Below are 26,017 nucleotides of genomic sequence, written 5' to 3'. Positions count from 1 at the left end.
TCCTGACATGTGAGGGGAAGCTGCAGGTAACCTAACAGAGCAAGGGGTAGGAGCTGGCATTGGTAGGGACTTCAGCAGGGACTGATCTGTTCTGTTTTGTGAAGAGCCATCTCTGGGAGACAGCATGGGGGAGATGGGGCCCCAGAAAGGGTCAATTACAGTGGTACAGGTGGGAGAACATTGTCCATAATGGGGTTTGCTCCAAACCCCTCATCCAGGAGCCTCTCTGTGATGTCCAGTCCCACCCCAGGCTCATTGGGAAAGTGGAACAAGTGGCCAGTCAGGATCAGGTGTGATTGGAGGAGCCCAGAGATGTCTGGACCAGCTGAAGGCAAGCGTAGAACCCCATGAGAACAGGAAATGTGTGCTGCAGCTGCTACTCCAGTTTCTCCACTGAGTCAAAGGAAGGGTAGGTGGGAAAATGCAGAGTTAAGTGGATGAGTGGTAGAACTGTTGAGAAGACAGATGAGTGAGTGGCGAAATGAGTGAGGGGTGCACAGATGGATGGATGGTCAGTGGAATGGGTAGATGGACAAGTGGGTAACAGGTGGCTGAGCAGTAAGCAGGTGCATGGAATGATGGGCGGGTAGATGGATGGATTGCTGATGGGCTGGTGTGTTGACAAAGGGAGGGCCCTCTGAGATGGGCCGTGTCTGCATGGAGCACATTCTGCTCCTGAAGGTCTTGATAGCCCTTCCTAAGCACTGACATACCCTCAGACCTTCTGGGGCCCCTTAACTCTGTCCTTCCCAAGCCATGAAATGGTTAGTTCCCTGAAGTACAAAGTCAACCAACTTTCTCTTAGCTTTCTCAGTTAAGAGGCCCCTAAAGCTGCCTTGCTCCCAGCTACTCCCACATCTCAAGCTGCCATGGGTCCCAGCTGCCCATTCCCCGGAGCAGGAGCTCATGGCAGCACAGAGAGGCTGGAAGCAGTCAGGTTTCTGTGTTAGGCTTTATTGTTCCACTCCTTCCTGTGGAGCCCCTGGACCAGGCATCTCCCTGGGGGTCTGGATGTCCGCTTAGAACAGGCTGGAGATGACGTAGTCTGTGTGAGTGCCATCAATTAGCCCTTGCCCATTGTTGTGGACAAACCAGCAGGCGACTTGTGTGCCATTGCTGACATCCTTCATGTAGTCTTTCTGGAAACCCCTGAAAGGAAGGAGAGACATGCTACAATACCCGCAGCTGGGGGGCAGGGTAGATAAAATGGGGAGATGGTTGCTAAGGTTGCAGCCCCATAGTTGGAAAAAGAGCATGAAGTTGGCAATTCTGAGAGTGCAGAATTCTTTGGGTATGAGTGAGGCCACGGGATTTCTGGGAGCAAAGTCTGGACTTGTCCTTGACTTTAAGGAACCTAGAAGCAGGCTAAGACCTAAAAAGGGAACCAGGGAATCCCCCACCCCTGACGGCAGACAGGAGCCTCCTGGGCAAACACGTCTGGATAGGGAGGGATCTTGTGGCCCGTGTCACTGCAGCTGGGCGGCACCTGGGAGTGGGTTACCTGGTGACTCTCAGCCGGTGGTTCTTCACCACCATTGTGGCATCTGGTTTTGTGGGGTCAGAGCCGGGGTGAATGTCGGACACCTCGAAGTCAAACGGGTGGAAGAATTGTCCTGGGAATGAAACGATCATTACCACAGGAATGTGGCTTTTCAGGGTGGCTGTCAAGTCTGCCTGGGGTGCCCTGAGCTAGGGAATGGAGTGACCCCCATACCCAGTAGCCCGTGCGTCCATGCTGACATGCGGTGACTGTCCACTACATAGAAGCCCAGGAAATCCTGGTGGAGGGGGTGCTTCTTCCATACTGGGTGCAGGACAACCACAAAGGTCACCCCGTCTCCAAAGGAAACCACCATGTTCTTCTTCTTGTTGATGGTCATGGACAGCCTAGGACAGAAGAGGTAGTCAGAAGCAGTTCAGTGGGGCCTTCTGGGGCCTGGCACCTCAGCACACAGACTGTGGAACCCATCTTGTGATGCTTGGCATGTGTGCCCTGCACTCCGCTCACTGCTCTGTAAGTGTCAAAGCAGGCATTGGCTCGGCTACTGCCTGCTTGCATGAGCCAGGGCCAGGTCTTTGCCCTCACTGAGCCTCCATGGGAGCCACAGCCCTGGTCTGCCCACCAGGCTGTGGGGAGGCTGAGGAGCTCAGCCAGAGAAAGAGCATCCTACCTGAGGACCATGCTCAGTTGCTTCTAGCTCAGAGATCTGCCCTGGGGGTGGCTGGAGGTCACCAAGGGTCCCCTCCCTGGGGGCAGAGGACCCTGCCTTGAGGCTAGCCATCTCTCCCATGAGCCCTGGGGATCTTCTCTCCTGGGATCTATCAGGCTGCAGTAGCCCTGGGAGATGCACTGGGAGGACCTTACCCAGCTTGTGTGACCGTGACCGTGTCGTGCCAGCTGAACGTGCTACGCCCAACCTCGTTCCACAGGCTGATCTTCTCCGTGGTCACCTCAATGCGGAGGTCCAGGTGAGTGCTGGCAATGCCTAGCTTTCCGAAGTAAGTCTTTCCAGGGCTGGAGTCCTGGCTGGTTTGCTTGTCACCAATGATCTGCCCATTAACCGTGAGGCCTGCCAGGGAGAGAGACATCATGCGAGACCCTCTGAGTCCAGGCTGGCCTTGACACCTGCCAAAGCAGCAGAGGAGCAGGGGTCCTGAAGCTGGCCCTGACTGTGCCCTGGGACTTGGGGTCACATGGAGATGCTACAGATTTGCTCTGGGTCTGGGCCAGGGAGTGTTGTTGAGAAAAACTGTCCCCCAGATGCAGGATGGGGGACTCCAGACCCAGGCCACCTGCTAATGTGAGCTACCTCTCCTAGCAACACCTCATACCTTGGGACATGGTGACCCTGTGCCTCCCAGTGTCCTCCCCTGGCCTGCCCTGACTGTGCCAAGCTCATGTTGCTGAGCAGAGTGAAGAAGGCCTGGTTCCTGAGCCCTGCTGGAGGAACATGGAGCCCTCACCTGTGACAGGGTCCTGGATGAGACGCAGCACTGTGCCTGGCTCCTCATCAATGTTGAAGCAGATGGCATCATCTTTCTCAGGGACTTGGATGATGAAGTGGGGGTCTCCGTCCACTGTGGACATACCAGAGAAGGGACTGGCTTGTGGGATCTGGGGCTACCTCGATCTCCTGGCCCCTGTGGGCTGGACCATCAGGTGGCAGGGAGCCCACAGTACTCACCGTAGTAGGGGGGTTTTTGAGGCGGCTGGTAGCTGTCTGCAGATGGAAGAGAGGCACGGCTGAGCCTGGCAGGTGCCCTGGGGACATTCCAGTCCCCCCACGCAGGGTGCAGCCTGGGCCCTTGGCCTCATAGCTATCTGGTCTTCTTGGTCCTCCCCTATCTCCCAGCACACCAAGTCAGGAGAGACTGCAGCCGAGACCAGGCCAAGGGCAAGCTCGGGGTCGTGAGCAGGAGGACCACAACGGGCAGTGGGTACTCACTCAAGAAGGCCAAGGTGGGATTCACAGCAGTGGCTGAAAGGAAACCCAGGGGCCATCAGGAACAGGACCTCGGGGCTCCCTCTCCTCCACCTCTCTCCCTTGGGGCCACTAGCGGAGGGGCCTCCCTGACCCTGGCAGGTGGAAGATGGAGCTGTGACCTTAAGGTTTAGGCTTTAAAAGTGGGGATGTGCCCAGGGAACTCTGGTGTGAGGGGTGTGGGGGGTGGAGGTGTGTGTAGGAGGTTGGTCTAGTGCCGCCGTGTCATGCTGTGGTTGAAGGCCAAGGCTGCTCTTGAGCTCAGCTCACAAAGATGTTGCAGGTGGCACTGGGGGGGCTTACAGCTGTCCTTGGTGGTAGAACAGTCACCCTCCTAGCCAGGTGTGCCCACCCGCCCGGGATGGGCCGTTGGCTTCTGTCACCCAAGTGGCCGTGGTTTGCAGCTCACCTTCGGCTTGCCCTGGTGCAGCAAGGGAGAAACAAGAGGCATCAGTAGGAGACACTGGATGCTGCTGTCAGGGACCGTGTGACTGATGGGGGCAGCCAGCTGAGTCCCCACAGGAAGTCCCCTGGAACGAGGGGCTCCTGGAAACCAGAGGCCTGGCCTGGCAGGGACAAGATCTTTGCTTCTCATGCCCGACAATACTAACTCTGTCCTCCACACATCAGCTGCACCCAGGCACGTGGGCACACAGAGTGAAGTTTGGCAGAGGTACTGCCAGCCTCCAGTGGACTTCTGTCCATCTCTCACAGTCTTCAGGTGTCCAGCAGCCTGCTCCAGGCCTGCTTTTCAGGTAGAAAATCCTTCCTGTCTGACTAAGCTCTTGCTCTAGAACTTGCCCCGGGTTGTTGTGCCCTTATCCCATAGCCCTTCACAGATTCAGAGGTGCCTGTGGACCCCTTCCCCACCCCATGCCGCACACCTGTCTGTCTCTTGACACATGGCTTGTCCAGCCCCTGACCAGGCTTCCTCCTGGGCCCGCCCCCTCTTCAGCAGGCCTGGGGCTCCCCAGTCCGGGAGGCCTCTGTGTGTGGAATCCCCCTCAGGTCCACCTTCCCCAGGCTTGTCAGCGATGGCCGTCTGCTCCTCGTTGTCCTCGGGCTTGGTCACCACCATGGAGGTCAGCGGAGTCACAAAGTGGTACTTGAGGGACATGTTCAGGGCCTGCGCAGTGAGATTGTCCTTCTCCTCACCACGGGCGTTCTTGCTGCAAGGAGGAGGGAGCCGGGCGGGCGGGTGAGCCCAGAGAGAGGAGCTCCCAGCCTGCTCCTCCAACTCCAGAGGCAGCGGGGACCCCCTCCCCACCTTCCACCCCCTAAGCCCCCCAGGCTGGAGCCCACTGGGACTCAGAGGAGACCCATTCTCCAGCTTCCTTGGCCAAGCCTTGCTTCCTCTCGAGTCCTTCATATGGCCACTACAACATTCCTGACGGCTGCTCTGTGAACCAAGGCCTTCCCCTGCTGGACCCCACGCTGGCCCTCACAGCACTACCACAACCAACTGAAGGCCGGCAGGACCCTTGAGAGCAGCCAGCAGAGCCTGTGGGGGATTCTGACCAACCTCTCTGTCCCCCAGCAGTGCTGGGTGCGCATTACAGAACCTGAGCCAGGGTGGGGCTGAGTAGGTTTGAGGAGAAGGGCCTGGGGTCCTCCTGATAAGTACTTCCTTAGCTGGGCCAGGCATGGGGGGTGCCCCTCCCTGGAGTCCAGGCCTACAGAGTGGGCAAGGGGCTGGGCCGGGGCCCAGGGCAGGTGGGGTCACCGTTTTTCCAGTAGCTGCTCTATGGTGAGGTAGGCCCAGAGCCGCTCGATGAAGTTCCCGAAAATGTACTCTTGCTCCTTCAGCGCCGCCTCTGTCTCCTTCAAGTCCACCTCCTCCGTGAAGGTCAGGTCGTTCAAGGCCTGGGGCAGGGTTGGGGGAGGTGGAGGTATTGAGGGCTACCACTCCTCCACCATCCACTGCAGGAGTTTGGCATAGCCCCCACCGTGCTGAGACACCCTCCATCCCACTCACCCCATGCCCTTTCACATCCGCCTTAAAGCTGTTCATGTCCTCATCGGCCAGGCGCCCGGCCACCACGATCTCGGAGCCATCGTAGAAGTGCTTGTAGCTGTTCTGGGTGAGGTCCAGGATGGCATTGTTGGGGTATGCCACCTCCACACTTGTCAGCAGCGGATTAGCCACTTCCTCGTAGAAGCCCTGTAGCCCAAACCAGGGATGCTCAGCTCAGGCATTTGGGAGGAGGGTTAGGGAGGGGGCAGGGGGCAGGACTGACAGGCTCCCACACATGCTATGGTAGGACCTCTGGCCCTGCCTCCTGGAATCCACTTCTCCGTGGCCCTGTGTCCTTCAGTCCCCCTGGCATGGGAAAGAAAGAGAAACTGCCTGAAGGAGGCAAGGTGACAGGGCCCAGTGATTGGTACGAGCTCCACCTGCTTAGGTGGAGATGCTGCCATCCACCCAAGGGAGGAAGAGGATGGCCAGGCAGAAGAGAGGGTGCAGAGTTCCCTCAAATGGCCAGGAGTGAGGAATGTTTTGGAGAGCTGCATGTCTGCTCCCAAGTGTGTGTGCTGCTGTCCAAATCCCGGTCCCTCTGAACATGACCTTATTTGGAGTTTTGCAAAGAGAGAATCTGGGGAAAATGAAGGCGGGAGAGCTGGCCCTGTGCAGTGTGACTGGAGTCCTTGTAGAAGGGGGATCTGGGATGCAGGTGTGTTCTGGCCAAGGAGAGAGACCCAGGGTGGATCTCTTTGTCATAGCCACCCAGCCTGCAGCCCCGTGAGAACCCACGTTTCTGGTGTTGAAAGCCTCTGTTCTAGGCTCCTGTGCTTGGCCATGGCTGCCTGAGACTATGGATACCGCATGCTGTGCTGGGGCAGACATGCACTGAAAAAGTATCCATTGCTTATCAGTAGTGCACTGTCAATGGGTGGGGTATGCCTGCTCAGGCAGTCCGACAGAGGGCGCAGGCGTGCCTGGGCAGCACCAGGTATGAGAAGGAGCCGGAGGTGGACCTCTGGCTGGAGCTGCAGCACCATTACTGAGAAAGTTCCCCCGGAGGATGTGCCACGTGGTGCACCTGCAGCTGCAGATTGGCATCCGAGTCCTCATAAATGCGCCGGGCCAGCCCGTTGTTCTCCAAGGCCATTTTCTCCAGGAAGTTGTAATTCAGATTGTGGCCAAAGCCCAGATTGTACAGGGGAAACCTGCCTCCGATGGCATTCCTCACATTCTCTTGGATTTTTTCAGGTCTGCTCTCACCTGCAGGGGTGGCAGGGGGAGAGAGGGAGATTACATGTTGGCCACAGCCCTGGGAACCGGCTGCAGAGTTCTGGACCCTGCACCTGCCGAGCAGCTGGGGCCTCCTGCCTGGGAGGAGGGTGGGGAGAGGTAAGCATGACCCTACGATGCAGGGGCAGGGGAGAAATAGGGGGGAAGCCTCGCCCTGAGCCAGTCCGGGAGCCAGGAGCAGCCACCGCCCCTCACCGGTGTTGGCATCCCCATCGGTGAGCATGATGACGATGGAGGTGCTTCGTTCGGGAACCTGGTGCTCCTCCCATGCCGTGTTCAGCATGCTGATACCTCGCAGCAGCCCATCATTGATGTTGGTCACTGGGCACAAACAGCCAGCTCTGTGGTGGGTTGTCCTTAGGGGGCAGGGACAGCAGACTCCTTGGTGCACCCAGGGACCCTGTTTGCACTCATGTGGGTGTTGCCCAACAAGTGCTGACTGCACGCAAAGGGCGAATGAACTAAAGACTTAACACTTCCAGCTGGGGGTGGCTGGGCAGCAGAGACGGGGGCAGGAGCACATGCCTGCAATGAGGCACACTGCAGGGAGGAGAGAGGAGTGTCATGAAATCCACTTATGTTTTACCAGATGATACAGGGCCAAGAAAAGGGGGTACCCTGGGGCCTTGCCTGGCCAGGACTTGCAAGGACATGGGGATGGCAGGTGAGAAGCAGGAAGGACAGGTCGACAGCCCAACCACCCTGAACATGCCCCTGTCTTGATGAGTCCTGGAAGTTAAGTAGAGCTGGGCCTGCTTGGGTGGGAAAATAGGAGTGGGTTTTCATAGACCACATAGAAGATAGCCCCACTATCGTGTCTTTGAGCCGAGGGCCACCCCAGTGCCACTCCCCAGCTGGGGGCCCCAGAACCTCTGTTCTGAGACAGGCTGCACAGGGCAGACGACACAGGACACCTTCCCACCTGCCCTAGGTCTGCTTACTGCCTTGATCCCGGATGCTCTTCACAAACTTCCTGGCCTCCTGGAGGTTCTCGGGTGTGGCTTGGACCAAGTGGTCTTTCCAAATAGTCACACCACTGCTGAACAGGATGAAGTTCAGGTAGTCCTCCTCTCTCATGTCATCCAGGATTTTGAGGAGGGCATCCTTTGTCTGGGGAGAGAAGCAGGTGCATGAGGGCAGGCAGCGGGTGAGGCATCTTTCCAGCCCAGGGGCCCATGTTGTCCAGCCTTCTAAGAGTCCCACTCCTGTGGTACCCCCAGCAGTGCTAGCATTTAGCACTTGAAGAGAAACCTCTCCTCTTCCAGCTCCTGCCCTTGACCCCGAGGACAGTACCTGCTCTAGTTTCCGCCCAGCCATGGAGCCGCTGACATCGATCACAAAGACTATGTTCTTGGGCACCACTGGGAGGCCTTGCGGTGCAAAGAAGTGTACAAAGTAGCCATTGACTATCTGCAAGGGGCAGAGATGGGCAGAGGTGCTGTCACATTAGCCTCACTGGACAGCCCCTTCTCCAGCCCCAGAAAAAGGCATCTCCTCTCCCTCTGGGGGTGCACTGCACCTTGGGTTGCATGTGGAGGGTGATGGTTCCCCAGGCAGCGGCTATGGTCCCCCGCTGCTGCCAGGGTGGGGACAGCTTGGCCAGCCCAACAGAACCACTGGCACATACCTGTATGTTGGCTGGAGACTCTCTGTTCACGTCGTAGGTGATGGTAAAGTCCCCATCGAGGAGGGAGTCGTTACAGGTGGGGCACGTACGCTGCTGGTCTAAGCTGGGCTTGAAGGACACGTGGCCCTGAGGGACGAGATGTGCAGGGCTGACCAGGAGCTTAGCATCCAGAAGCCCCTTAGGGAAGGGAGCTGTGCCCCAAAGAAAGCAGGATCTCATGCTGGGCAGTTTTGCACATTAGGGTACTGGGGCCAAGAGGAGGGAGAGAGGGCAGGAGGAAAGTGGGAGGTGAGTGTCCTGTAGAAGCCAGTAACCCTGAGTGCCCCTTGGGCTAGCCCTGGTTGCATGGGTCATCCACTGCCTACCAACGGCCCCAGGGAGAGAGCCTAGAGCCGGCCCCAGGGAGAGAGCCTAGAGCCAACCCCACTGCCGTTTGCATTGGAACTCCCCAGTGCGCAGTCAGGAGAGCTTCATAATCCCCAGTGGGCTTTTCATCTCTCAAACAGGGACAGCAACTGCTGCCCCTGCGTCCCCCAGGCAGAGGGCAGGGTCAGCTTATACACTGGTTTTCCTCCCTGCCCACCCCTGCACTGGAGGCCCCACCCTCCTCTGGAAGGCCAATGACAGCATTCCCCTGCCGACTCCAGTGACCAGAGAGAAAGGTGACAGTTGAGATGTGTGCCCTGTAACCCTGGCACACCCTGGTTCGCCTCCACCAAGCCTTGGCTGGTCCTGCTGGGGTCGGCATCCTTGCCCCTCCACCGCACCCCACTGGATCTTAGAGGTGTCTGTAGCACCTTTTTTCCGGAGAAGGATTTGGTGAGGGCGCTGCCCAGGAGGTCATTGGTGATGAACGAGGCCTCAGCATCCAGCACGCTGATGCCCTGGGGCTCAAAGATGTGTGCATCGATCTGAAACACCAGAGAAGACCGGGCTCTCTGTGGCCTGGTGGAGGCCAAGGACTGGTGATGGGTCTGTGGACAGTGCTGAGCTTTCCCCAGCAGGAAGAGGACCAACCACAAGGGGGCGCTGCAGGATACTCGGACCCGACGAGCTGTCCCCATTCACGCCACCCCAGGATCAGAGTACACCCAGCACCCAGGCTTTCGGTCTGGCTGTGCACTTAGGGGTGCTGTACCCACCCCCAGGGCCCAAACCAAGTCTGGATCTGCCAGGTCTAGCCTGGCCTCCCTTTGGCTTCCAGACACTGTATCCAGAACCATGGTCGTCCCTCTGAGCCAGACCAGAATTTTTGCATTCTGGACCCCTACTTGGAGCCCTGTTCCAAGGGTGCTTACCCCACCCCTGTATCCTCTCCCCCAGTCCAACAGGGAAGGGGCTGCTCAGGAGCAGTACTACCTCAAAGTGCTTGACCAGTTGCTTGGGCTTCACCTTGATGTACATCTCGTACTTGCCCTTGTGCCGCTTCAGCAGCTCTTCATAGGTGAGCTCAAAGGTGACCTTGCTACCCGCAGCCACGTTGACTGAGACGGTGAACTTCTCCAACTTCCTCCCAGAGGCCCTGAACCGGGTGCAAGACAATGACTATTCATGCTCTCCCGCCCCCCAGTCAACGGCCTGAGTCCCCTCTTGCGCAGCCCTGGATTCAATTCCAAGGAGCCTTGTGATAAGACAGTCCCTTAAACATTTGCTGCTAGTCTCAAAACAGGATTCTATAAAGACCATGGGAGCAGAGTTGCCCTACCAGTAATAGTAACTTGTTGTTTATATCTCTGCACAGGCCCAGGCAGCCCAGATGTTGTGCACTCTTACTTGACCAAGCCGGCGGTCTTGCCCTGGGACACAGCCTTCTCATATTGCTTCTTAGCAACCTCCTTCTCCTTGATTTGGCCAGGGTAAGTCACACCGTCGATGGTCCTGCCGGGAAAAGGGAGCTTGGGAGCATCACACAGGCCCAGCACCCCAGAGTCTAGAGCTGGCAGTCGGGGCTACACCTACAAGGTGAAGTTTGTGATAAAGGCTGTCTTGGGCAGCTCCACATCAAAAGACACCTCCTTGGCTGTGTCTGCACGGTTGACGGCTCTGGTGGTAACGACATTGTGGGCGAAGCGGGAGGTCACCTTGCAGTTGATTTTGGTGCTGTAGATCTCGATACCATTCACCTAGAGAGACAGGGACATGGGGCACAAGCAGGTGGTCATTAGCCAGACCAGGGCATCTGGAGACGCTCAGGCCTTTGGTCTGGCCATTCCCCTTCCACCTGCTCCCTTGCAGCTGCAGCAGGCCTTGCTTAGTGACAAGCCGTCCTCCCGCCTGTCCCCAGTCAATTGGCCACCTGAGTTCTGGTGCTTCCTCCCCAGTCCGTTAACACTGAAATCTGTAGGCGTGCAGTGGCAGCCAGTGAGATCTTGCAAAAATCTAAATATGCCTCTGCCCCATCCCTCCCCACCCCCTCAGGATGGTCAGCCCCTTGGCCTTGAAATTCTGCAGGAAAGTATCCTTCTCCTCTTCTTCCTCACGCTAGCCCTGAGCTCCAACTACATTCAAAATGGCACCAGGCTCCCCTGCACCCCCTTTTCAGACCACACACACACAGCTGCCTCCAGGGTCTTTTGAACTTGCCCCATCCAGTGCTACCAGGAGCAAGAGGCTGGAGGAGGCTGCAGCATGGAGTGTGACCAGAAGTCACGGTGCAGAGGTCCCCTAGGGCCGCTTCACTGTGTGTGTGTGACTGCACTCAGATCCAAGGGCCAACAAGCCCTCATCAAAGGTTGCAAGGAAGCAGGGATGATGGGTGGGACCCCCTGCCTGGGCTGTGTCCCCACAGGTTGTAGGGTCTATGTGCCAGGCAGGGGTCCCCACCCTTGAGCTAATGGCTTGCCACGCAGGCTCCCTACCTCCAGTGCTGAACAAGCAGCTCCCTCCCACCCTGCCCCACCTGGCCGGTGAAAGTTCTCACCACTGCTGGGAGGCTCCGTTTCTGCAAAAACAAGGGCAAACAGAAGGTTAAGCCAAGAGCAAGGCCACTGTGGCCTGAAGCAGTTTCCTGTGCTGGGGCCAGGTTTCAGCACTTATAAACACCCAGGGACATACACATACACACACCCCATCCCCCACCTACCTCTTGAGGGGCCCGCAGGCCAAAGACCCTCCCAGTGCCTCAAGTCAGAGAGATAGACTCAGATGGGGAAACTGAGCTTCAGGAGGGAAAGCAGAGACAGTGGGGCCTGGGGCCCTCCCTGCACCCTCTATACCCCTGCCATCTCTTTCTCTCTCAATCAGCCTTACCCTGGCTCCTGGGCCTTCTCCAACAACTCCTCAACCCCTAGTAATCCCGCTAGGATGCACAGCTCAGCTCCTGAGGCCAGCAGTGCATAAGGCACCTCCTGTGTGGCGGGTGGAAGACCTGAGATCCCTGCCAGGACACGCCTTGGCAAGAGCCCCCGTTTCACCCTATGTCAGGCACGGATGGCAGTGGCTCAGTGCCCAGGCCTCTGCCTCCCCTTCCCTGTGCTTAAATATGGGGTTCCAGGGTGCTGCCTGCTGTCTCTGCCACCCCCAGAAGCTCCCAAGGGCTCAGAAGGGACAGATTCACCTCCAGCAGTCGGACTGGGTTCCTCGGGAAGCCCAAGGCAGCCAAGCCTGAGAGCAGAATGCAGAGGAGGCTGGCCCAGTGAGCAGATGCCATGGCTGATCGTGCAGGGCCAGTTCACGCTCCTTATATGAGCCAACCTCAATGTTTGCAGGAAGGGTCAGTGACCAACCCCGAGCTGGCAAATGGAGGTGGAGGCTCTTCCTGGCAGCTGGACAGGGGTGGGGGAGTAAACCACAGGGGCATGGGTTGCAGGGATACAGGGGGCCCAGTGGGTGTCGTCAGTAGTGCTGGGGTGCACTCTGCCCAGGCACAGATCAGAGGCCAGCGGGTGGGCCCTGGGCTTCCCTAGTGGGGGCACAGGAGCCAGGTGTGGGGCTGCTACTGCCCACCCGCATGGCCTCTACCCTGGCCCCCAGACAGTAGCCCATTTGTTCTCCTCAAGACAGCCAGCACTCAAAAGCAGACCTACAGGAGACCCCCTCACTCATTGATCTGCTCTGGCTCCCAGCACCCAGGTCCTTCCGCCCTGTGATGGGGCTCCTCCTACTGGCCTTTCTGACAGTCTCCTAACCAACTCCTCTCTTGCCCCCCACCAGGAGCATGTCACCCCCATCTCTGCACCTCTCTCTTCTGTCATCAGCCTCAGTGCTTCTTGCTCCAGGAGCCTTGGGATGGCCCCGTTCAGAGCCTTGAATTCTTGGGTACCAAGCCCTGTTACCTCCCACTGTGTACTCTCAGGGCACAAGGAGGGAACTGGCTGCTCCCCTAAAAGCATGCGGAATGACTGGGCTCCGACCTCTGGGACAATAGAAGTTTCTGAGGCAAGACTTAGTTCTTCCCCCAGTGGGAGCTTGGACCTCCTTAGCTACACCAGCGCCCTGCCAGGTTCCATTGCTTCAAGGGCAGCTGCTGTATGCCCACAGTGCTCCTGGCCACTCTGAGCAAAGTTGTTGCCCCTACTGAAGGGATAGAGAAGGACAGCTGGGCTTGGGACGGTGAACCTGTGATTGCTGCTGTGGTCTGGACCAAAGGTACTCGGCCTATGGCATAGAGTCAGAAGCTAGAAGTGTAGACCAGGAAGTAGAGATGGGCAAAAGCTAAAGTCATGAGGCAGCAGAGGCCCCAGGGAGGGCATGGACCAGTGATGGAAGGCAGCAGAAGCCCAGCAATGCCAGCCAGCCAGGTAGCCAGCTGCCCAGTTCGGGATCAATGGTCAGGTGACAGCTGACGCAGGGCTGGCTGTGTCCGCTCTCCTCTGGTCTTACTGTAACCCCACCAGCAGCAGGCGTCCTAGCACAGGCCTGATGGGGCCAACCCAAATAGGTGTTGATGCAGGGGTGTGGATAGAAGACCTCAGAACTGCCACCTGGCCTCCCCCGGGACATATTGTCCACGGGTCCATTTCGGCATCTGCAGCTGCTGAGCAGCACGGCTGTGTGTCCCCCTCCTCCCTACAGTTGTGTGTGGTGTTCCACCTGGCCTGGGTCTCCTAGGCCAACATCTCCTCCCCAAAATGCCTGGTGTATGCAGGGAGGGACAATGTGAAATAGGGGATTTTAAAGCTTCTCAAGCCCCCAAAGGATGGGAGACCGCCCACAGTGGCACAACTGGAGCCTCAAAGATGCTCGGGTCCCCTCTGTATGAGGAGAGAGGAACCCCCCATTGGGCAGAGGTGACCCTGGCAGGGGCTGTCTTTGAGGAAGCTTTTGGAAAGCAGTTGGCTGGGCCCCAGGGCACCTTTGAGCCCAGCGTTTGTGTTATCGATCTGGGCCTTCAAAGCCAGTCCTTGTCCTCCCTGGGCCCTCACTGGCCTCATGTAGGGGGGAGTTGGGCAGGAACTAGCAGAGGAGAAAAGCAGAAATGTATTAGGGAAGGCCCCGCTGGAGGCCCAGCCACCCTATCACCTTTAGCCCAGGGGTTTGCGACGTATGCCTTGTCCCACAACCCTCCAACACCATGCTTCCCTGGGTCTCGAGGGAAGGTGACTGTGTGAGGAGACAGTGGGGCACTGTTCCTGGGGTCTGCAATTTCAGATTCTGGGTGGAGACCACCTCACCTGTGGAGAGGACTGGCCTGGGCAGCCCCTGTTCCTGGAGGGACTTAGAGACTGTGGGTCTGTGTAGACGGCACCTTCACACGATCCTTCCAAACTGCATGTCTGTAACCTGCTTCTATATCTTAGTTGCCAACCTCCTTGTGTTGTACAGTGTTCACATGGGGGCAGGTAAGCATGTGGATGCCAAAGTCATGGCCTGGGTTCAAATGCCAGCTCAGTGCCCACAGGCTGGGGCAGCTCCCTGGCCTCAGCTCCCTGGCCTCAGCTCCCTCAGGGGCCCATGGATGGATAAAAGTCTTCCTTAGAGCAATTGGAGCATGAGTTACTGATCTATGTTTATTCATTTGAAAGGGGGAGAGAGAGAGAGAGAGAGAGAGAGAGAATCTTCCAACTGTGGGTTCACTTCCCAAATGGCCACAACAACTGGAACTGAGCTGGATGAAAACCAGGAGCCCCGAACTCACCCAGCACTGCGACATGGGATGCGGGTGTCCCAGGTGGTGTGTGAACCCTCCCCAGGGAGCCCAGCTGAATGAGTTCAGTTAAGATCCACGCTAGTTCCTGACAGCAGCAAGCATTGGCCATTGCGATGGTCCCTGCTGGCACAGCCAGCTCCATGCTCTGGGTCTGCCAGGGACTCGCTTCCCAGAACGGGATTTGGTGGCTGGGGGCAGAGTTGGCCTGGGTTCCCCTCTCAACTCCCACCCTGCTCTCCTATCCCTGAGTTTGCTGTCATCCCTGAGCTCATGCAAGGGGCAGATCTCAAGCCACTGCACCCTTCAGCAGCCTCCCTCCCCAAAAACCACCGGCTCTGAGCAGGACATAGTAGGTTTTTAATAGAAGTCTTTGGATGCTTTGACAGTGGGGGTGTGGCCAGGTCAAAGTGCCATCCTCCTCCTCTGCCATGGTTCTGGGTGGGGGAGCAGGTGTGTCAGCGGGCAGGCTCAGAAGATGTCGGGGACTATGTAGTCAGTGTGGACACCGTCGATCAGGCCAGCTCCGTTGTCATGGACGAACCAGCAGGACACCTCCACCCCGCGCCGCGGGTCCTTGCTATAATCTTTTTGTAAACCCCTGGGCAGAGACACATCAACTGGGGTCACTTGGGACCTGGCAGTTCAGGCTGCCCCTTCCAGGACCTCACTCCAGCCACATGACAGTTGGAGAAAGACTGGGTCACCAGTAGCTGCCCGCACCTGGTGACTGTCAACTGGCGGTTCTTCACCGTCATTGTGGCATCCGTCTTGGTGGGATCTGAGCCTGGACGGAGGTCGGACACTTCAAAGTCAAAGGGGTGGAAGAATTGTCCTGGAAAAGCATGTGTGAGTGATCATTGGAGGAGAGGCTTACACCTGCTTCACACAGAGCAGGTGCTCCTGGGGGATGCTCCCAGGCTTGGATGCCTCAGCATCCAAAATCAGCTTTGGTTCAGGTCACTTGCATGGAGAAGCAGATATGCAGATTCCCAGCTAGTTCTTCCTCTTGCCTTTTTAAATAAACTCTACAGGGATGTGGCCCCTGGGAAAGGTGGGTGGGGCAGGTGCCTGCTGGCGGGACAGCAGAGTGACCACTGTTGGTCACCCTAGGGCCCTGTGGCCCTGTGCTTGCTCACCAGGCCTCTGCCCTCCTTCCTCGTGGGCTCCCTGGCCCTGAATGTCATTGTGGTCCCATCCTGGCCTTTCTGAGGGCCCTGGGACCCTCTGGGACAAGGATGTCTTCAGAGCTCTGAGTCTTGGCGGCCATGCCACTGGTTGCCTGTGGGCCTGTGTGGGTGCCCCTGGCCCCATAAGCCTGTAGGTCTCAGCATCCCACCCCCAGCTCCTCCTGCCAAGCTGGCCATACCCAGCAGCCCATGCGTCCTGGCTGGCATGCCATGGCTATCCAGCACGTAGAAACCCAGGAAGTCCCGGGGTGCTGAGCTCCCCTTCCACACTCGGTGCAGGACCACCTCGAAGGTGGCCCTGTCCTCCACGGACACCAGCAAGTTCTTCTTCTTGTTGATGGTCACCACTATCCTGCAGGGGTCAGAAAGGGCATGAGTGCAGGAGCATCCAGGATTCAGCTCTGTGACCACCTCACCTTGCCACTAGCTATGGCCTTCACTCTCAGAGGGCTGCGCCATGGCTTGCAATAGGGGGCCATTCCAGTGCACCAAAATCCTCGATGCTATTCCTGACCCTGTAAGGACTAAAGCTCAGAAAGGTTATGTAACTTGCCTAAGGTTGCACAGCATTGGAGTCAAGGCTTAAGGCTGCAGCCTGATAGCAGAGTCTGTTTTCTCTGACTCCCACCCATTACCTGCGTCTTCCACACCAGCCCTGCCCACCTCTTCCTCCAGCTCTGGTGCCCAGCCAAGTTGGTGAATGAATGAATGTGTGAAATCAGGAACAAGCATGAGACAAGTGCCCAAAGAGAAACCCAGGAAAGTCTGGGATTGAGCAGAGGTAGAGTAGGAGGGCTTCAGGGAGGAGGTGGCTTCAGGGCTTCTGTGCTTGGCTTAGGAGGATGAATTAATGTTGCTTGGTGAAGATGGGACAGGATCCAGGGCCGGCAGCCGGGCCCCAAATGCATGCACAAGAAAAGAGAGGGAGGGGTTGTTCTCAGAGTTTTATCCATCGGCATGCACCGCGAGCACCCCCCAGCCTCCCCCACCCTGCCTCAGCACAGCCTGCAGGTGAGTGTCCTGCTGGCTCAGGCTGGGAGCTGGCTGGTGCTGGGTGCCCTGGGCCTTGGCCTGGGCTGCACCTTCCTCTGCCGCACTTTTCCCCTTCCCCCCAAGGGGATGGCTGGGTTACCCATCCTGATGCAGCATAGCCTGGTCCCTCCAGGAGAACACGGGCCCAGGGCTCAGTGTGATATTCTGAGGAGTCACTTCCAGTTGAAAGCCTGTGGCAGGGTTGGCGATCCCAAGCCGGCCGAAGTATGTGCCCTGGTGCTGCCTGGGACTCCCGGCCTCGCTGCCCACCAGCTGTCCCCTGACCGAGAAGCCTGCAGGAGAGTAAGGAGTCCTGGGGGTCGGATGTGCCTGTGTACCCCCTTCCTGCCACCCTATCAACCCCTCCGAGCCCCTCCAGTACTGGCCCTGCATATCCACTACTTTTCTTTTTCCTCTCTTTCCGCCTCGCCCCACCCTGCCTCACTAAATCACTGGTCAGGCCTGGCTCTGCCCAGGAGCAGACTCATGAGGGATGCTGGAAGCACACTTAGGGGGCCTCTTTGCAGTACCTTCCCAGGCCCACTACCCCAGCATGGCCAACCTCCAGGCCAGAAGTGGCCAAAGAAGCCCGTATCTGCCTGTAGTTCTCTCCCTCCCTGAAACGTGATGGAAACAGAGACTGTCCTGGCCCCGCAGAGGCATCCGCCCCGGCAGGTGCCCAGCAGATGCCTGCACTGGAATCAACAGGGCCAGAAGCTGGTGATGCACTTGGGGCTCTGCTCCATCATGCTGGTTGAGGGCCAGGGCCAGGGCCACTGCCGAGCAGAGGATTTCAAGGCAGCGACAGCAAAACCTTAGACTGAACGTGAGGCCCTCCCAGGCATGGGCAGGTGTGCCTGCAGGGGCCACCCACCCACTGGTTGAGAAGACAGGGGAAGGCCAGTACAGACCTGTGTTGGGGTCCTGTACCAAGTTCAGTATTACACCGGGCTGCTCATTGATGTTGAAGCATAGGGCGTCCTCTTTGTAGGGCACGTGTATGATGAAGTGGGGATCTGTGTCCACTGGAGGTGCAGCATGGAGTCCATTAACTTGGGGCAGCTGGCAGATGGGGTTGGCTAGGGCAAGGCAGAGGGGGCACAGCCCTCCCACCGGTTACTCACCGCCTGTCACTTGGTTAGGCAGCTTGGTGTTGAAGTTACTTGTGTTGGAACTGGTAGGAGGGGGCTGCCCAGCAGAGAGCACAAATGCTGAGGGGTGAGAGGATGGGAGGGGGGTGGCTGGGCCTTTCTGGATCTGCCAGGCCCTTTCCTGGTCTCCCCATTCACCTCCTCCCCATCACCAGGGCAGGGGAAAGAGTGGTGGTCTCAAGCCCCATGGAACAGAAAGCATACTCAGCCCCACCATGTGCCTAGTTGCCTCCCTGGGGTGTGGAGACAGAGAGGGGCCCCACGCAGTGAGCTGACCCTCTCTCTGTCTCCATCATCAGAGGGACCTGTCCCTAAAGGATTGCAGCAAGAGGCAGGGGGAGAACTGAGAAGGAAAGACAGTCACCAGGACATGATCACTCACTCCTCCTGGGTCCCACCATCTCTGCAGAAGACAAGGACACAGCACAACGTCATTCACTGTATGCCAAGGGAGCTCAGAGGTGACCCGGCTTGGGTGGGATGGGATGGGGTTGGGGGTGTGCTCAGCCTTCCTCCTGGGGTATCCCCACCACCACCAGCAGCACGTGCCTTCTCACAGGCTCCCTGGCTGGGGCCTGGTAGGGACCCAGAGTCTACAGTAGGGAGTCTATGAGGCCAGGGAAGACGTGGGATAGAGAGACACGTGCCTGGGGCTGGAGCACCTGCCAGCCACTAACCCTCCACCCCTGACCCCACACTGAAGACTAATGAGTTTTAAAACTCACCCATGAGATGGGAGCCTGGGAGGGAGGGAAAGAGAAGCCAGTTAAATTTCTGGAGAGTTTGGGTCCCCTAGGTCCCCAGGCTGCCCACTGTGAGCTGTGCCATTCATACTCTCTGGGGGCTTGTCAAGGGTGGGCATCAGGCCGTCCTCATCAGTCATGCCTCTGATGGTCATGGAGGTCAGTGGGGTCACAAACTGGTAGGCCAGCGACATCTTCAGGGCCTCGGATGACAGGTCTTCCTTTTCCTTGCCCTTGGCCTTTGTGCTGTGTGGGAGAAGAGTGCTGCCTTTAAGTCCCCAGTGCAGGCCAAGGCTAGCTCATCCTCTCACCCATGGAGTCACATATCCACTCATTCACCAAACATGTCTCAGAGCACGTGTAAGGTCCTGTTCAGGAACTGTGGGGTTGCACAACCTCCCAGCAAGAAGACCTGGAGCTCTGGCTGGGTCAAGGGGCATGCCTCACCCAGGGAATTTAACAGCTGTGACACCTGGGGCAAACAATCCAGCCTGAGTTTGCCTGTCTGTTAAAGGGAAATAGCAAGGGCTTCCGCCAAGGGGTTACAAGGATGAGCCCCCAGGAAAGGTAGTCTCCGGCTTCCAAGCAGCTGAGTGGGGCAAGCGGTAAGATGCCCTGTGCCCTGGAGGCCCTCGCCCACACTGTTGACCCACTGGTTGATATTAACTCAGTGTGCAAAGCAGACGGAGAAAGTCGATGTGACCCACAGCAACCTTGTGGGCCCGGAACCACCCCTTCTTGGGTCACCTCCAGGTGGCAGGGCACCCTGGGGGAGGCCATGCTGGGGTCTTACTGCTTGGCCAGCAGCTCCTGGATGGTGAGGTAGGCCCAGAGGCGCTCCACGTGGTTCTCTAGCATGTGGCCACGCTCTTGGAGCAACTTCTTCATCTCCTCTTCATCCACCAGGCAGGTGGTCTGGAATTCTCGTCCCTCCTGAGAACAGAATTAGGGTCAGGCCACTCACTGTGATGGCACAGCCCTGGCAGGACCTCCAAGCTAGGGGGTGGAGAGGGGTCTTGCCTTGAGTTCCCTGCAGCTTCCTGCTCAGCCTCATCCCCTTCCAGAACCCATTCTCCTCCTCATGTATTCCTTCATCCCACAGATGCCTGCTGGGCCTTGTCAATGGGCTTGAAGGAGCAGGCCCTGCCTGCACGGGGGAGGCCAACAAGCACGCGGCTGTGTCCTCTATGGTTGGCAGCTTCAAATGCCCACTGAGTTCTGGCCAGTCCATGCCATTCCACCTGCCATAGTACACATATGTGCCTTCTCTCCCCTGCTACCAGAATGGCAGCTGCACTTGGCCAAGAGCGCCCTGTGTACCAGGCACAGCACAGGACATCATGCAGTTCACCCTCCTGCCCCCATTTATACCACACATCACTCTAGCACAGCATGAACCCCCTCAAGAGAGACCAGGAAACTGAGGCCTGGTGGGTTGGAACCCACTCATCCAGGTCACACAGGTGATCGGGCCACAGGCAGGTCTCGCTCAAAGCCTGGGCTCTGAACTCTCAGCTATGTGGTGGAATCCTCGACTCACATGCCCACCAACTGTTCCCACTGTGCATGTGCACATGACCGCATGCACTGCACCATGGCCTGAGGCCTGGTGCAGAGCAGGGCTTCAGCAATGGTCGTCAGGCGAAAAGGGAGAGACTGTAGGTGTCTCGCGCTCTCTTGCTTTGGAGGGAAGGACGTGATGAGGAGCAGGTGGCCCATTGGGGACCAAGGAAACTGTGACTCAGGCAGGTCAGGCCGGCCTTCTCCCAGCCTGTCTAGGCTCCACACCCAGAGCAGTACACACACACAATGGCATTCAGGCAGTGAGCAGCAGTGGTGCTCTTCAAGGGAAAGAAAGGGCCCTGGGGATAGGCTGGGAGGGGAGCAAAGTGGAGAACCTGGCTGCTCCATTCCCTTCCTCTCTGCCCACCAACCACTGCCCATAGATTACCCCACGGGCCCGCACGTCAGCTTTGAAGCTGCCCAGTTTGTGGTCTGCAATGCGCCCGGCCACCACTATCTCAGAGCCATCATAGTACTGTTTGTGGCGGTGCTGGGTCAGGGCCACGACGGCATCCTGGGGGTAGAGCAGCTCCACGTCCACGAGCAGGGGGTTGGCCACCTGGTTGTAGAAGCCCTGCAGGGGTAGGATGCAGCCTCAGCACGGGGCACCCTGGACAGCCAGCCAGTGGGAGGCCTGCTCATACAGTGGAGGAGAAGGCAGAAGTGACAGAACCCGGGGTTACACCACTGAATGAATCATGGCTTTCTCTGCTCCTCTAGGCTGCCAGGTAAGCAGCCACCCCAACGAGGGGCTCCCGGCGCCCTTCTGTGGGTGGTCCAGGGCAGGGGCTGGGCAAAACAGAGACCTGCAGCTGCTGGGCAGCATCGTGGCCCTCGTAGATTCTCTGGGCCCATCCGTTGTTCTCCATGGACAAGCTCTTCAGGAAATTGAAGTCCAAGTCTTGGCCAAAACCCAGGCTGTAGAGGGGGAACCTGCCCCTGATGGCACGCTGGATGTTCTGGAGGATCTCAGGACGATCTGTCACCCCTGAAGGCACACAGCCAGGCGGGGAGGGGAAGGGCTCCGGCATGCGGGGTGCTGGCAGCCTCTCGGGGAGATGTTCCCCGGGGAGCCCAAGCCTCCCTCAAGGGCATTTTGAGATGACCATGTCCACTTGGGCCACAGCTGCTAACAGAGCTCCTTACTGCTCACACTCACCTCTGTGGAGCCACCACAGGAGGGTCTGGGTGGGACTAGCCCTTCCCACAGCTCCCTGAGGTGGTCTGCGAGGCCCTGCCATCTTTCTGCCCACCCATATCATTATATACCATTCCAGGCAGACCCTGCCACCTCATCCACCTTTTTCTTCTGCTGCTCAACCTGAGATCCCTTCTGCCAGCTATTCCCTACCTGCCTCCTCCCTGTCAATCTGAGCTCAGAAGTCACCTCCTCTGAGAAGCCTTCCCAGCTTTTTCCTGGAATAGGGGCTCCTTGTCTGGGATCCAAGAGCCCCTTGGCTTGCTATCTTTCAGGTGCCCGAGCAGAGCACCTGCTCCTGGACACATCTCCTACAGGGTCTTGTTTTCCTGCTGTTTCACCCTAGTCCTGTGTCTGGCACACTCTAGTTCCTGAAAAAATAAATAGTTCATTAAACCCAACCTGGGAACACTCCCTATTTTCCAGGATGCTGCACAATCCTGTGTCTGCCAGAAATGTCCTCAGTTGCCCAGCACACAGAGGCAGCCTTGACCCTCCCGGGGTCTGTGGTCTGAACTGTCGTTCCAGGCCCATGTTTGGTTTTGCCCTGAACCTTCTTTTCCACCTGCCCTGCCCCCACAACCCCACCAACAGCATCTCCAACACGTGGGTTGCTAGCATTCACTTGAATGCCTCTGAGAGCCAGGAGCTCACTCCCTTCCAGGACAGCCCTCTGCTTACCCTCTGTGGGCTCGCCATCAGTCAGCATGATGAGAATGGCGGCATGCTTGCTGACCTCCGGCAGGTGTGCCTGGGCGCTGTTCAAGATCTCAATACCCCGCAGTAGACCACCGTTCAGGTTTGTGGCTGTGTAGGAGAGGGAATAGGTCAGTGTGTATGCAGCAGGGACAGAGGTGACACCAAGCTGGCATGTGACCCCAGCCCTTACCCGTGCCTACAGAGAAGCGCTGCACAAAGTCTTGGGCTGCTTGGAGGTTGGCCTTGTTGGCTGGCACCAGCGAATTCCTCCAAGCATGTACTCGAGACGCAAAGAGGACCAGGTCAAAGTAGTCTGCTGGCCGGATGTCAGCCAGGATTTTAAGGAGTGCCTCTTTGGTCTGCAAAGACACAGTAGTTAGCAGAGCGGAATACAGCTTCCAGGATGGTGCTTTCTGCCAACTCTAGGTGAAAACCCCATTTGGTGATGCATGGGACAGAGGCACCCTAGCAGGAGGGGCTGGCTGGGATGGCCAGATAGCCCTGAAGGGCATCTCACTAGCCCCTGACAACTTGTTGAGGGGGATGGGGATGGTGTAAGGACAGGGCATGCATGGGAGTGGAGGTGGCACAGGGTGAAGAAGAAGGCTCTCAGAGCCTGTGCTTCCACATTGCTGCCTGTCCAGCCATGGCCTGTGCACGGACAGGGCACCTGAGCACTGTGGTTAGTGGGTCAGGGCTGGCATGCTATAGGACACCTCCCTAGGGAATCCTGTAATCATGCCAGCACTTTGCAGGGCACAGGTTTCCCTTTCCATGCACTTCCCCATTGGGTAAGCCCATGACCCAGCAGTGGCACCACGGTGGCCTTTGTTGTCATCGAGGAGAGATGTCATGCACTGGCTCTCTCACACACACACACACACACACACACATGCACACACACAAAGTAGTGTCCGATTCCAGAGCCCCCTAAAACCCAGCCAGGAGCATCAACCCCAGGCCAGACTCCGGCAGCAAAAGCAGCTTGGGGTGAGTGGCATCGCCAAAGAAGCTGCTAGCAGGTGGCCTGCAGGTTTACCTGCTTCTCTTTCTCGCCGGCCATAGAACCACTGGTGTCAATCACAAAGACCAGGTTTTTGCTCATGTTCGTCAGGTTTTGGGGGGCAAAGAAGTGGGCAAAGTGGTTATTGGCCACCTGTGAGAAGAGGAGAGGGAGTGAGGCCTCTGTCACTGGGCTTCTGGCCAGCCTTCCCTCTCCCTCTCTCTCTCTCTGGGTCTTGGACCAGAAGCTGCAGGCTCACCAGCAGGTCGCAGAGCTTGTCTCGATTAACATCGTAAGTCACCTTGAAGTCCCCATTCAGCAAGGTCGTGGAGCATGCAGGACAGGACTGCTGCTGGACCATGGTGGGGTGGAAATGCACGCGACCCTGGAACCACCAAGGGGGCACGGCATTAATGGCATGTGCATGTGCCCACAGGATGTTGGCAGAGTGGGTGGTGTGTGTGTGTGTATCTGCGTGGTGTATGTTTACATGGACACAGAACTGAGCTCAGGGGACCCCCTTACTGTGTCACAGGGAGACACACCCAGTGGTTGGTGGGAGAAAAGACCCATTGCTCTTCTTAAATGCAAGGTCTTCCAAAAATTCATGGAAAAAAATGTGTGTTTAGAAAAAAACGTTGCATGAGTTTTAGAAGGATTTACAGTCAAATAAAATTATTTTTCAGTGCTGTTTCCTAAGAACTTTTTGAAAATAAATCCCTCCACTGTAGGAAAAGATTCTACCAAATGAACTGCTATGAAGTCACTGCACCAAGTGATTGGGAGCTGGGTCACCCAGCCAGAGGTCAGTCTTTCGTGGGTGGCAGCAAGCCTGGGTTTTTTTATGATTTTTTTTTTTATTGCAAAGTCAAATATACAGAGAGGAGAAGAAACAGAGAGGAAGATCTTCTGTCTGTTGATTCACTCCCTAAGCGGCTGCAACAGCTATAGCTGAGCCAATCTGAAGCCAGGTGCCCGGAGCTTCTTTTGGGTCTCCCACGCAGGTACAAGGTCCCAAGGCTTTGGGCCATCTTTGACTGCTTTCCCAGGTCCCAAGCAGGGAGCTGGATGGTAAGTGGGGCCGCCAGGTTTAGAACCAGCGTCCATATGGGATCCTGGTGTGTTCAAGGTGAGGACTTTAGCCACTAGGCCACACCACTGGGCCCAAACCTGGGTTTTCTGGGATCCCAGCAAATGGATGGCAAGGGACACACTGCTGGTGGGCGAAAGGCCTTTCCAAACTCAACTGTGCTTCCAAGACAATGGAAGCCACCACATTCACAGCTGCCATCCATCTGGGATGTGTAAACCAGCCAGTTACCCTGGTCTGTGCAGCCAGGGGTGGTGGAGGTAGAGCTGGCATCTGTCCCACTTGGGTCTATGGAGTCCTGCTAAGTGGCTCTGAGGTTTAAGGGTGTTGCCCTGGGATTTCAGCCCCTTGGGGCCTGCCTGACTCTTGGGTTGTGCCTGGACATTCCGTACAAAATGAGCTGGACTGAGAAGTCCCTGGATCAGCCCCCACAGGCCCCTGCCATGCCACGTACCTTTTTCCCTGAGAAGGACTTCTTGATGGTTTGAGCAGCCAGTTCCTTGGGGAGGAAGGGGGCCTGGGCGTTCAGCTTGCTGATCCCTTGTGGTTCAAATATGTCCACATCGATCTGTGCCATTGAAACAGGTTCTGCACTAAACCCCTTATTGGACTGTCCCCATTGTGTGTAGCACCCTACCAGCCCTCATCAAAGCTCCTGAAACAGTACAGGCATGCCCCCAAACATTTACCAGTGGAAAGTGTACCCGCCAGCTTGTCTTAGCTCAGTCACCACTTAGGGGCCAGCTGCCATGCTTCCCCAACCCTAACCTGGTTTACAAATTACCTGGACATTCCATTACCCCATACCAGTCCTGGGATGCACAAGGATTGCCCATCTAAACAGATGAGCAAAACGAGGCTTGGAGATGAGGTGGGTATGGGAAGGTTCAGGGAGATTCCTCCCTGAGAAGGACCCGTGGGAGCCTACCCTGAGGAGCCAGTCCCTTGCCATGGGTCTCTAGGCACATGGGGTGATACACAGTGTGGGTGCCAAGCCAGTGCTGAGGATCACTGTATGTATATGAGAGAGAGGCAGGGCCTGGCCTGGGACTCCCAAGCTACCTCAAAATCCTGCACCAGCTGCTTGGGCTTGACTTTGATGATGATGTTATATTGGTTCAGTCTTCGCTTCAGCACCTCCTCGTAGGTCAGCTTGAAGGTGACCTTGCTCTTGGGGCTGGCATTGATGTGAATGGTGAACTGTTCCATTGTCCTCCCCGAGGCCCTGGGCGTGCCACCAGGCAGACACATGGTAAGTGACAAGTGAATCCGTGTCACTTAGGCAGGGCTCTCTGAACCAGTTCTTCTGATGTAGGTGGCACTCCCACCCAGCTCCCCTGGAACTTCAATCTGGTCTCAGCTGACTGCTCAGGATCAAGATCCAAGAATGGGGGTCCCACTTGTCCCATGGAAGGTCTGAGGGTAAGGCAGCCACCTCTTGGGCCTGTCCAGCACTCCTGTACTCAGGATGTCTGGGCGTGCCAATGTACTTGCACTGCCCTCTTTCACCTCATGGCCCTGAAGCCTGATCTGCTGGGGGAGGGAAGCTCTGGCAGCCAGGCCAGCAGGGCCCACATCCTACCTGACCAGGCCAGCATTCTCCCCGGCGATGGCTGCCTTCCGGTACTGCTTCCAGGCAATGAGTTTGTCCTTTATGTCACCTACATAGGCATTGTTGTTGGCTGTGCTGCAGGGAGAGACCAAGATCCTTATGGGAGGTACCCACCTGGCTGCATAAGCCCTTCCTAGCAGAGGGAAGCCCAGCCTGCAGCCCAAACAGGAGCCATCTGCTGTTGCCACAATGATGCTGGGGGATCCACAAGCAAGAGGTAGGCAGCCCCGGGCAGAGAGACCTGCTCAACAGCCTTAGACTCTGGGCTCTGCTCCTCAGGCCTTGGCCA

General features: G+C 57.4%; 2 protein-coding genes across 8 annotated transcripts; both read right to left on the bottom strand.

Moving 5' to 3' along the window:
• Window positions 1-942: 942 nt before the first annotated feature.
• ITIH3 (inter-alpha-trypsin inhibitor heavy chain 3) lies at window positions 943-12,013 on the bottom strand. Of its 7 annotated transcripts, XM_040995041.1 has the most exons (22): window positions 11,919-12,013; window positions 11,283-11,303; window positions 10,322-10,485; window positions 10,136-10,240; window positions 9,722-9,884; window positions 9,160-9,273; window positions 8,363-8,488; window positions 8,029-8,145; window positions 7,677-7,845; window positions 6,931-7,056; window positions 6,524-6,705; window positions 5,458-5,643; window positions 5,206-5,345; window positions 4,497-4,651; window positions 3,892-3,903; window positions 3,447-3,479; window positions 3,186-3,221; window positions 2,965-3,078; window positions 2,366-2,570; window positions 1,715-1,887; window positions 1,502-1,613; window positions 943-1,149 (listed from the first exon to the last, which is right to left on the bottom strand). In XM_040995041.1, exons 1-22 carry the CDS (start codon window positions 12,009-12,011, stop codon window positions 1,020-1,022), a joined length of 2,676 nt encoding a protein of 891 aa, XP_040850975.1. In that variant the 5' UTR covers window positions 12,012-12,013; the 3' UTR covers window positions 943-1,019. The 7 variants fall into 7 exon arrangements, with proteins under 7 accessions (XP_040850975.1, XP_040850974.1, XP_040850976.1 ...); XM_040995040.1 differs by lacking the exon at window positions 3,892-3,903 and having other exon boundaries at window positions 4,353-4,651; XM_040995042.1 differs by lacking the exon at window positions 3,892-3,903.
• A 2,771-nt stretch (window positions 12,014-14,784) lies between these two features.
• Window positions 14,785-25,341, bottom strand: ITIH1 (inter-alpha-trypsin inhibitor heavy chain 1). Its single transcript, XM_040995010.1, has 18 exons — window positions 25,179-25,341; window positions 24,571-24,684; window positions 23,286-23,411; window positions 23,063-23,179; window positions 22,214-22,382; window positions 22,006-22,131; window positions 20,933-21,114; window positions 20,515-20,700; window positions 19,357-19,496; window positions 18,655-18,809; window positions 18,546-18,560; window positions 18,203-18,223; window positions 17,794-17,880; window positions 17,581-17,694; window positions 16,770-16,962; window positions 15,817-15,989; window positions 15,171-15,282; window positions 14,785-15,048 (listed from the first exon to the last, which is right to left on the bottom strand). The coding sequence occupies exons 1-18, from the start codon at window positions 25,323-25,325 to the stop codon at window positions 14,919-14,921; spliced, it is 2,307 nt and encodes a 768-aa protein (XP_040850944.1). The 5' UTR covers window positions 25,326-25,341; the 3' UTR covers window positions 14,785-14,918.
• Between the last annotated feature and the right edge of the window lie 676 nt (window positions 25,342-26,017).

Source organism: Ochotona curzoniae, unplaced genomic scaffold (assembly GCF_017591425.1).
Source record: "Ochotona curzoniae isolate NIBS_2020 unplaced genomic scaffold, NIBS_Ocur_1.0 contig_908, whole genome shotgun sequence".
Lineage (NCBI taxonomy): Eukaryota > Metazoa > Chordata > Mammalia > Lagomorpha > Ochotonidae > Ochotona > Ochotona curzoniae.
Note: the sequence above shows the minus strand (reverse complement) of the source record. Positions and strands in the feature narration are given on the sequence as shown.